Here is a 12053-nt window from a genome sequence, read left to right as displayed (position 1 = left end):
GCGTCTGGAAACAGCCTGCAGCAAGATCGCGATGCCAGAGATCTTTGCCTGCTTCGACTATTTCCTCGCCACGGTCCTGCCCCTCCTCTGATGTCAGAGGAGGGGCGGGACCGCGGCGGAGGAAACAGCCGAAGCAGGCAAAGATCTCTGGCATCGCGCGATCTTGTTGCAGGCTGTTTCCCCAGGGCAGTAGCGTACCAAGGGGGGCGAGGGGGAGGTCCATCCCGGGTGCCGCCTTAGGGGGGGGTGCACAGCTGGCCCGGTCCCTATCGCGCTCCTACCCTCCCAGCGAAAGCAGCATCGGCGCCATTATCGAAAAAGGTAATGGCGCCAGGCCTTTGAGCACCAAGGCAGACCGCTTCTCCCCCCTCCCAGCCGAAACCCCGCTGACCATCCTATCTCTTCTCCCCCAAGTGAACCTTTCCGACCCTCCCAGCGAAAGCAGCAAACCTCCCTCCAGTAGCGTCGGCTTTATCCTCCCTCTGCCGCATCACTGATGACGTCATCAGTAACGCGGCAGAGGGAGGAGAAAGCCGCGAAGGAGGTTTGCTGCTCTCGCTGGGAAGGTCGGAAAGGTTCACGGGGGGGGGGAGATAGGAGGGTCAGCGGGGGTTCGGCTGGGAGGGAGGAGAAAGCCGCGAAGGAGGTTTGCTGCTCTCGCTGGGAAGGTCGGAAAGGTTCACGGGGGGGGGGGGGGGAGATAGGAGGGTCAGCGGGGGTTCGGCTGGGAGGGGGGAGAAGCGGACTGCCTCGGTGCTCCATTACCTTCTTCGGGCAGCAGCAGCGTTTACAATTCGCTGCTGTTGCCGGCTTCAGGCCTTGTTCTCTGCCTGGTCCTGCCTACTTCCAGTTTTCATGAAGACAGGACCCGACAGAGAGGAAGGCCTGAAGCGGGCAACAGCAGTGAATTGTGAATGCTGCTGCTGCCCGATGAAGTTCAGGACATCAGGACATCGGGGAAGGAGCAGGGAGAAATCGGCTGCTGGCTTGGGGGTGAGGGTAGGGAAAGAATCGTGGAAGTGGAGAAATCGGCACGATGGCTTTGTGCGGGCTGGGGGAGAGAGAAAGAAAGGAAAAAATAAAGAGGGGGGGCCAGGGGGAGAGAGAAAGAAAGGCAGAAATAAAGAGGGGTCAGGGGGAGAGAGAAAGAAAGGCAGAAAGAAAGAGGGGGACCAAGGGGAGAGAAAGAAAGGCAGAAATAAAGAGGGGGTCAAGGGGGAGAGAAAGAAAGGCAGAAAGAAAGAGGAGGGCCAGGGGGAGAGAGAAAGAAAGGCAGAAAGAAAGAGGGGGACAAAGGGGAGAGAAAGAAAGGCAGAAATAAAGAGGGGGGTCAAGGGGGAGAGAAAGAAAGGCAGAAAGAAAGAGGGGGGCCAGGAGGAGAGAGAAAGAAAGGCAGAAATAAAGAGGGGAGCCAGGGGGAGAGAGAAAGAAGAAGGACCAGAAGAAGGACCAGAGACTCATGAAATCACCAGACAAAAAAGTAGGAAAAATGATTTTATTTTCAACTTAGTGATCAAAAGGTGTCCGTTTTCAAAATTTATATCTGCTGTCTATATTTTGCACTATGGCCCCCCTTTTACTAAACCGCAATAGAGTTTTTTAGCGCAGGGAGCCTATGAGCGTCGAGAGCAGCGTGGGGCATTCAGCACAGCTCCCTACGCTAAAAACCGCTATCGCAGTTTAGTAAAAAGGGAGGGGGAATATTTGTCTATTTTTGTATAGTTGTTACTGAGGTGACATTGCATAAAGTCATCTGCCTTGACCTCTTTGAAACCCCGCGGAATATAAATGATAATTAACATTTTCTCTGCGTACAGCGTGCTTTGTGTTTTTAAAATTTTATTGTTGGTAGATCATTTTGACTTGGCCACAAAGGTAAGGGGGAGGGAGGGAGGGGAACTGCTGAAAGACATCTAGTAATTCTTGCAGGCTTGACTGCAGGGAATTATTTTTGTAAAATCATGTTTTGTTATGTGACTGGCATTATCTAGACTTTAATTTCTATGAATGAATAGAATGAAAATGATATAAAATTACTTGCTTGTTTTTATGTGCGTGCGCTGAAGGAAAGTGGAGAGAGAGTGGGCTGAGGATGCTGAAGGGAAATGGGGAAGAGAGTGGGGAGAAGACGCTGATTTATAAATTGACAATTGTACAGAATATTGTTTCTTTTTATACTTTAATATAAACAATTCAAGGCTTGTGTGGATGGAATCAGGTGGTTTGCGGGGATGGGGACCGAGCTTACGGGGATTAGTCCAATAAAATGGTATTTTTTTATTTCTCATTATTTGTTTTATTTTTATTTGTTAATTTATAAAGTGGTGATTGTTATGTATCAGTTTTTTCAAATTTACATCTACTGTCTTTATATTTTGCACTGTATTAGAGGACATGTGTTACTGTTTTTTGTGGTGTTGCATTGTATCCAGGGTCTGGTTTCTTGGCGGATCAGTTTAACTTTTGTCTACATATTTCTATTTTTAGTTTGTGATTATTCCATTTTGGGCGAGGGTGTATCTCTGTTCTGTGTGTTCTGAAAAAGACATAGTTTTCAGTTGGCATTGACTACAGGACCAATTGACTGTGCGGGATCTGGCTTGTTTAGTTTTACAATGTATGTGTTGGTGTTCTAGTGCTCACTGCAGTGTTTAAGATGCAGCCTTTTCCTAGGTACACTCTTGTGGTGCGATATGTAGATTGGTACTAAAAATCATATTTTTCATATAGATGGGGGGGGGGGGTGTCAAAAAATGATGGGCCCCGGGTGCCACATACCCTAGGTACGCCACTGGGTGGACTCAAATGAATCTCTTACAATGATGGCTAATCCTCTCCCTCTGCCCCTGCTTCTGGGCTGAGAAATAATTTTAAACCAGGTGGAAGACACTCGCGTATTATAGTATCATTGTCGGAGAACGAGGTTAGGAGAACGAGACCTTATAAGGATTGGGATAGGAGTAAAATATAGTGCATCAGCTGACCAGCTTTTGTAACAGGACTAATAAAACATAAGAAACAAAGTTATGCGGTATACAAACCTAAGGTTTAGATTAGATTAGATTAGAAATAATTATTTGAAGAAGCCATCATGTAGTGAGTATTCAACAGAGAGTAAGATAGCTTTGTCTGGAGTAAGGTAATTGAATAACCATGCAAATATTTATCAATTTAACCAGACGGTGCGCTTAAAGGGGAGGTCTTGCAAGTCAGGAGATGAGACTCGGAGCAGGCACTAGCTGTTGATGGGAAAGTGTGGTAATGAAGGGAAGTTCTACCCTCTGGATTTTGAGCAATCCCGGCGCTGGTAAGATGGTAGTGGCGGGGCAGGCTCCCACGCCCAATGATAGGCCACTCAGGGCAGTGCTTGGCTACTGGGGAGAAGGTGCTGTAGTGCAGGGGAGCTTCTTCAGCTCCGCACAGTCGCTTCTCTAAGGCGCACGTTAAGGCACGCGCCTTTGCCGTGCGCCTTAGCCGGCGCGCCGAACGGCTGAGCGCCGTTCCCTCAGTAGGATTTAAATGTTTCCGGCAGGTCAGGAGGGGCCGGAGCAGGCTTGCATGCCCGGCGGGGACAGGGCCGGAACAAGACTCTGAGCTGGAGCCGGCCCAATAGCTGCCGATCACCACTGAGACATTTGTCTGTCTTTTTTGCAAGCTTTTGTTTTAAGCAAACTTTAAGCAAGCTTTTGTTTTAAGCAAACAAAGGGCCCCTTTTATTAAGCTGTGGTATAGGTTTTTAGTGCGAGCTGGCATGGTAAATGCTTTGACGCTCATAGAATTCCTATAAGAACATAAGAATAGCCTTACTGGATCAGAGCAATGGCTCATCAAGCCCAGTAGCCTGTTCTCATGGGGGGCAATCCAGTTCCCTAGTACTTGGCTAAAACCCAAGGAGTAGTAATATTCCATGCCACCGATCCAGGGCATGCAGTGGCTTCCCCCATGTCTTTCTCAATAACAGACTATGGACTTTTCCTCCAGGAACTTGTCCAAACCTTTCTTAAAACCAGCTACGCTAGCCACTCTTACCACATCCTCTAGCAACGCATTCCAGACCTTGACTATTCTCTGAGTGAAAAAAAATTTCCTCCAATTGGTTTTAAAAGTATTTCCCTGTAATTTCATCGAGTGTCCCCTAGTTTTTGTAATTTTTGACTGAGTGAAAAATCGATCCACTTGTACCCGTTCTACTCCACTCAGGATTTTGTAGACTTCAATTATATCTGCCCTCAGCCATCTCTTTTCCAAGCTGAAGAGCCCTAATCTTTTTAATCTTTCCTCATACGAGAATAGTTCAGTCCCCTTTATCATCTTGGTTGCTCTTCTTTGAACCTTTTCAAGCATTGCTATATCTTTCTTAAGATAAAGAGACAAGAATTGAACGCAATACTCCAGATGAGGTTGCACCATGGAGCGATACAGGGGCATTATAACATTCTTAGTCTTGTTAACCCATCCCTTTTTTAATAATTCCTAGCATCCTGCTTTTTTGGCCGCCGCCACACATTGGGCGGAAGATTTGAGTATCAGAGCATTATCTCACTCTCTGAGCAAGCATTATATTATTCTCTAATAGTTATAACTATCTGTGAGTCTTTATTGACTTTTTCTATTTGTCTTTATTTTTATTGGTTTTTATATATTTTTAGCAGATGCATGATAACCCCTGAAGCAGGTATGGCGGAAGGGAAGCAACATGCGCTTTGCAGGAGGGGATGGGGCAGGAGCGTGTGGAGGTAGGGGGGATGGAGAAGAGGAGGATTTTGAAGATGAAGGGAATCATCTGCTGCTTCTGACTTCCTGCGTTATTTGCAGGTTCATCTAAGTGTTGACATGATTTAAGTCTGTAGTTTTATGAAAACTACTAAAAACCATTGAAAGATTAGGGGGTAAACATCTTTCATGATCTCTTTTGGGCCAGTCTGGTGGTTCAGTGGTAATGCCACGTGCTGGCTATGCCGAGATCCCTGGTTTGATTTTGGAGTCAGCTTTTCCATTCGCTGGGCTGAGGATTCTGTGATAGCATTTATAAACCTGTTGGAGTAGGGAGTCCCAGTGATGGTGCAACAGTGTCATCTAGTGTGTAGACTTGGAGCCCACAATTGCTGCCCTACTACTCCCCCCCCCCAAAAAAAAAAAAAAAAAATTTCTGGCCAAAGACTGGATGCAATGTATAGGCTGGGAAATCCATTGATAGTTGTAAAGGAAGGCTTATAGCGCCATGGCCATATAAATATTTGTTCCAGTTGAGCCCACAAGAGAATAAGCTGTTGGGTCAAGAAAGAGTTGGTTTATCCATGCGTAAAGAACATTTCCCCTAATTCTATAACTTGGCGCCGACATTTACACATCATTTGTGAGCTTAAATGATTAGAAGAACTAGAATACCTGATTAGACTGTAAAACTGACTGTGAACGGCTCATATGGCTGTGCCTGAAGGGCGATATATCAAAGACAGAATAAACTTGGACTTAAGCAGGTGCTGTTCTATAACTGGCTCACACAACTCACTTATGGCCGTATTCTATATATGGTGCTCAAAAACTCAGTGCCAATTAGAACGGCACTCAGTGTGATTCTATAAAAGGTACGGGCTTCTTATAGAATCACACCGAGTGTCGGTGCGTGTCGCAACTTTAAGGCGTACCCTTTTAGGCCAAGCAAAGCCAGGCCTAAAGCCTTGTGCCTAACTTGTGCATGCATCAAGTGTATTCTATAAACAGTGTGCATAAATTCTAGGAACGCCAGTAAACCGCTTGTGCTCCTCTCCTGGCCACACCCCTTTTCATGTTTCTGCACCAGAACTGATGCGCAGCACTTCATAGAATGCACCTACAAAGCTGCTGTGCCTAACTTTTAATTAGTGCCATTTAGCATCAATTATGAGTTGTTAATTGCCAATTATTGGCACCAATTGGTCTTGTTAAACAATTAAGTTATGCACGCAAATCAGCTTAGTGCACCAATTTGCGAGCGCAGTGTAAGGCACCATATTCAGATGTTGGGAGGTTGGTGTGTAAATACAAGGTGGGGTATGTTCACAGGGGAGGAGTATGGGTGGGGTATAGACAGGGCCAACATTACTCACAAAACTTAAAGAATACTGTATATTGTAGGCTAGATTTAGGGCTCCTTTTACTAAGGTGCGCTAGCGTTTTTAGCGCACGCAGGATATTACTGTGCGCTACACCGCGCGCTACGGGACTAGAATGCCAGCTCAATGCTGGCGTTAAGTCTAGCGTGCGTGGCAATTCAGCGCGCGCTATTCCGAGTGTTAATGCCCTAATGCAGCTTAGTAAAAGGAGCCCTTAGTAAATGGTGCTGAAAAATAAACATAGAAACATGATGGCACACAAAGGCCAAATAGCCCATCCGGTCTGCCAATCCACAGCATCCACTATTCTCCTCCACTCCCTAAGAGATCCCACGTGCCTGTCCTACGCTTTCTGGAATTCAGAAGTCTTTGTCTTCACCACCTCTACTGGGAGACTATTCCACGCATCTACCACCCTTTCTGTAAAAAAAAAGTATTTTCTTAGATTACCAGGAAAAATCAGTGTTTAGTGCTATCCTAAAAAGAAAGGAAAGGGATTGGGACTTGTATATCACCTCTTTGTAGTTTTACAACCACACTCAAAAACTGTTTACATACAGTTACTTCAAGCATTTTCCCTATCTGTCCCGGCGGGCTCACAATCTATCTACTGTACCTGGGGCAGTGGAGGATTAAGTGACCTGCCTAGGGTCACGGGGAACCCACAACCTCGGGGCATTGAGGCTGTAGCTCTAACCACTACGCCACACTGTCCTCGGTCATTCTAGAATGAGCGCTCTTGATAGAGCAGCGCCTAGTAGGGATTCCCGCACCCAACTTTGGGTGTGAGGGTGCCCAGCAATGGAAATCTGGTGTAAATCCTGGTGCACAACCCTCAAATTCTGTAACACTTGTGTAATTCTTATGTCCCTTCGTGGCTACACCCCCTTTGGGTTGCACATGTGAGAATTTTGGGCATGGATCATCATTACAAATTTGGATTTGTGCGTGACTAATGTCGATAATTAATAGTCAATTGATTTAACAGCTCGTTAAACTTACTTGCACGTTGATCTCGGAATTGTTCCCACATTTAGTTTCCCAAATTTGGACTCTCTATACAGACTTGGGATATGTGTTAAAGGTCTGCTATTGACAGTGCCTAAGTGGGCGTGACTAAATGCTAGTATTCTATAATGGAATCTTGGCACCTAGATGCCATTATAGAATTCATGCTCGGTGTGCTGCATCAAAATGCCTAACCTGTGGCGCCCAGTTATAGAATTGCCCCCATAATGCAGGTTTCTATGATGGGTTCTTGTGGGATATTAATACAGACATCTTCTGGATAAATGCAGCTTTTCATCATAGCTTTGAGATTTGTATGTCTAAAGCCATGATACTATGGAACATCAGATTAAATTGGTTAGTAGGAAAATTTTTGGCCTTTTAAGGAAGTTGTGAGTAGTATGTAAATATTTTGATAAAGCAGTGTTTGAAATTATAGTTCAGTCACTTATACTTTCTTTGATGGATTATTGTAATATGCCTGGGATATGCAGAGGGACTGTTGATGAGACTACAGACAGTACAGAATACTGCAGTTAGGGTGATCTTTTCGATCTCAAAATATGACAATTATATCAAATAGTATTAAATTACATTGGTTGCCAATACACGCAAGGGTAAATTTTAAGCTTTGTGTGACAGAGTTTAATATTTGGACCATCACATCTGCAGAAATTAGTCTCCTTATTGGTAGGTGGATCAGGATATGCGTTAAGAAAGCAATTTTACCTTCAATTTCCCTCCCCAAAACAAATTAGATCACTTACACTAATAGAATGGATCTTTTTATTATCAGGCACCTCTAATCTAGATTGATTTACCGTTTTGAATTACATCAGAAGTTCGTAATATGGTTTTTAGGAAGCTTTTAAAAACTTTTTTATTTAAGAAATTTCTTTCTTGAAATTGATTATGGTTTTGTGTTTGTATTTTAAGGTATTTGGTAAGAAACTATAATTTAGCCTAATAGAGCTTTATGATCTGAAAATCTAAAGCTATTTCAATAGTGCATGAAAGTTATGCAGACACTAGAGCAATGACTATGTATTGCTGGTGTTAAAATGTGGAATGCTTGGTGGGCCAATTGCGACTGTGTCTAAACCGGTTTCAGTTTAAGAAACAGTTAAACTCAACTGTTACTGCATTTTTGTGATTTTTCAGTTGGCTTTTTAAGAAAAGAATCTGCTTAACTGTATTTGCTGTTGTAATCTTGTGATTTATTAGTTGACAGAGAAGAAATTGTTTAATTATGTAGATTTTATGACATGGTTTGTTTGTTTTTTGTGTTAACTTTTTATTTATTGAAATTTTAACATAATTCACAGAATATACTCTTGTACAAGAAAAACAAATGAAAAACTTCAAAATACAGTTCAGCAATTTACAGCTAAACTAAAGAAAAGAAAAAGGTTAATCTTTCTTAGACCACAAACTCAGGCGGAGGAGAAATATAGAGTGAAGAAAAACTCCAAAGAAACCCAATAAAGGAATAGGCTTAATCTTACTGCCATTCGTTAAACCTTCCCAGCTGCTAAGCTTTTCAAGTCCAACAAAGCTTGTAATTGATCTGGTGTATAGAAGACATATTTCACTCCCAGGTATTTTATCAAGCATTTGCATGGATATGCTAAAAGAAATGTTGCCCCAAGAGTTAATGTCTCAGCTCTCATAGCGAGAAATAATTTTCTCCGTTCTTGTGTGGTTCTTATGATGTCGGGAAACGTCCATACTTCTTTCCCATGGAACAAAATTTGAGGGTTACGAAAATCCAATTTCATAATAGCATTTACGTCCTGTTCAAAAACAAAAGATATAAGCAGTGTAGCCTTCTCTGTGAATTCAGACAATCTACTTGCTAATAGTTCCGTAACATTTAAAGAGTCATCTAGTTTTTGAGGTAATACCTCCACTTCTGGTGTAGGACCAACTTTTTTTCTTAGTAGGTAAATAGTAGATACAATTTAATGGCGGAATATATTCATGGGAAATTTTTAATACTTCAATTAAATATCTCTTCCACATATCTTTAGGCACCACACCAAAAGCCTTTGCAAAATTCAAAAGTCGAACATTTAACTTTTGATTGTAATTTTCCATCTGTTCAATTTTTCTATTTACATAGAAACATAGAAAATGACGGCAGAAAAGGGCCACGGCCCATCAAGTCTGCCTACTCTAATGACCCACCCCACTAACTTCTTCCACTAAGAGATCCCACATACCTATCACATTTTTTGCCTATCCCGTTATTAGTTATAGCCTAGATACCAGCTACATTGTCTTTTACACATTTAATTTCTGTGGAAAATTTTTCTTTAGTTTTATCCAATGATTTTCCCAAAGCATCCACTGTACTTACTAAGGTGGTAATTTCTTGAGCAGACTGGCAACCAAGGAATTCAAACACTTGAGAAAGTCTCATATTCTCTCGAGTGTAATCACCGCGGGTTTTGTTGTTTCAGAGCCGGTAACCAAACCGACTCTCAGAGCTCCCTGCTCTGTTTGAACTCCGAGTCAAGCCTCCTGAATCAGGGTTTCCCTTGCTTTCACTTTACGCAAGGTTCCCTTGACAGGACTGCAAGTTGAACAGGGTGCAGTGGCAGGACGGCTTCTGGAGGGGAGAAAAATCTCCAACTCCAAATTCCCAGCCACTCCTCCAGCTGAAGACGACTCGAGCAAACCTCCAGGTACTCCACGGGGGTTAGGGGAGGCGGTTGTAAAGTCCAGGATTGATCTCTATGTAGGGGTAGATGTCCTAACCGCAACGGGTTCGGGACAGACACTGTCCTTTTTGTTTAGAATGTGGCATCTTTGAAAAGTTTAGAAACTGACTTCATCCAATCACAGAGCGGCGCAACCAGGCAGGAAGCGCAAAGGGCGCGCTCCTGCGTTCTGCGTTGCTCTTCTAAGACACAGACAGCCTTCCAGGAGCCTGCGCTGGACCACCACCACTAAAAAGGTACCAGATGGGGAGCGCGTGCAGTGTATTGAGTCCATAAGACGCACCCCTTTTTCCACCCCCTTTATGGACCGAAAAATACGGTATATGGTAATGTTTCTGAAATATAGAGAGTCCTAGCTGATCCTTTCCCAATCACTCGTAAAAACTATCCAATTATTCACACTGGCCACACTATCCAATTATTCACATTGGAAGTGAAACAGCAGTAGAGATTTGCCTGTATTTGTCCTGGGAGACTGGAATCGTCATAAAATAATCCAGCACATATAGGCCTTTTTAGCTTTGTTTTCTAGTAAAATCCATAATTTTTTGCTTACGTTGCAGTATACTTAGGTTTTATTTAAATCTCTCACAATTTTCTCTGTTTTTAGGGTGTCATTTCAGCTGTATTGACAAAATGTTCACAAAATGAAGGATTTATTCCAATAAACAAGAATTTATGGTAAGTGAGGGGATTACTCTCTAAGATATCTAGAGAGATTGAATATATTAGTCCTGTGCTTTTCACTTGTTAAGCATGATTATGTTGCATTTTTAATTTTCGACAGATGAAAACTTTTTGTTTAATAACCTTTAAGTGGGAAAAATATCTGGGAATTGGTGTGATCACTGGGTAGTGACCAAACATATAAAATGTTGTTTTGCAGTTGAACAATGCTGCAGCTGTCTGATTTAGAACCATTGTTTTCCCCTTGTCCTGGGGAACCCTTGTAGCTTGTTTTTCAGGAAAACACAAATTGAATATGCATGAAATATATATATATATATGTCTCAGAGAATGGGCAAGGTATGCAGTCCTTACAGTTGGGTGATATACCACTACTATTTTTTGTAATTCTTTATCAATAAATAAAACTGATTCTTCCTTAAACCCTCACATTGAATATTTACAATTTTCCATTCAAACTAGGCCGAAAACAGGCATACTTTTATTATACATACCACCACCTATCAACACTGAAACTCTTAATCATTTACAATCTCTTCTCTTTGACTTTGGTTCCTTTACACTAAACCCATTAATTTTGGGAGATTTCAACATTCACTTCGATGATCTTACTAACAACTATACCAAAACTATACGATCCCAAATTAACTATTTAGATCTTTATCCTTTATTAATACAGCCAACTCATCAAGCAGGCCATATATTAGATATGGCTATAGTATCTAGTTCTTCAATTTCAAACTATGTTGTAAATTCATCTTTGCCAGTTCCATGGTCTGACCATTTTCTAATTTCTATAACATACACTACTTCCCACAATACGCCTCACTCTGAACATCGGACGCTAAGTATCAGAGATTTTAATAACCTCGCTTTTGAGTTAATTAGTTTATCATTCAAGCTTGATTTCTCCGATTCAAAAAACATTGATGTGGAAGACCTATTAACCCAATGGGTTTCTTCCATAAATACATTATTAGATGAGCATGCTCCATTGCAAACTAAAATAATCTCAGCACAAAGAATTCAAAACCCATGGTATACAGCCGACCTCGCCCTTATGAAAAAACAGCTTAGATCTATAGAACGCAAATGGAGGAAAAATAAAACACATGTAAACACACAACTATTTAAAGAACACTCAAAATCTTATAAATTAAAAATCAACCAAACAAAAGCAAAATTCTATTCGGGAAAAGTACTAAAAGCCAAAAATCCATCAGTACTTTACGCGTTACTAAATTCATTAACATCTACAAAAAAACAGCAAATACAAGCTCACACTTCATTACCGACCACTCAAGATCTTGCAGATCATTTTATTGAAAAAATTAAGAATATTAGAAAATCTTTCATAGAGCAGCAGCCTATAATTGAACATGATCATCCTATCACAAATTTATCATACTCTACAAGTACCCATTTTAATTTACCTAGTCTTAAAGAATTAGAATCCATACTTAAGTCCATCAATATTAAGGGTTCCAAAGCAGATCTAATTCCTCCATTTATCCTAAAAAAATACTTTGAGATCTTTGGT

The 12053-nt window shown here is 41.9% G+C and overlaps 1 protein-coding gene across 7 annotated transcripts in view; it reads left to right on the top strand.

Annotated features, from left to right (window-relative positions):
* Positions 1–12053, top strand: part of HGSNAT (heparan-alpha-glucosaminide N-acetyltransferase) — a 141221-nt gene that overhangs the window by 110370 nt on the left and 18798 nt on the right. For all 7 annotated transcript variants that reach the window (XM_033915428.1, XM_033915382.1, XM_033915374.1 and 4 more), the window contains one exon: positions 10437–10507. In XM_033915428.1, the coding sequence (XP_033771319.1) occupies positions 10437–10507 (71 nt within the window). The remainder of the gene's footprint in view (positions 1–10436; positions 10508–12053) is intronic.

Source organism: Geotrypetes seraphini, chromosome 1 (genome assembly GCF_902459505.1).
Source record: "Geotrypetes seraphini chromosome 1, aGeoSer1.1, whole genome shotgun sequence".
Lineage (NCBI taxonomy): Eukaryota > Metazoa > Chordata > Amphibia > Gymnophiona > Dermophiidae > Geotrypetes > Geotrypetes seraphini.
The sequence above is the reverse complement of the archived record's forward strand: the minus strand, read 5'-3'. Positions and strand labels throughout refer to the sequence as shown.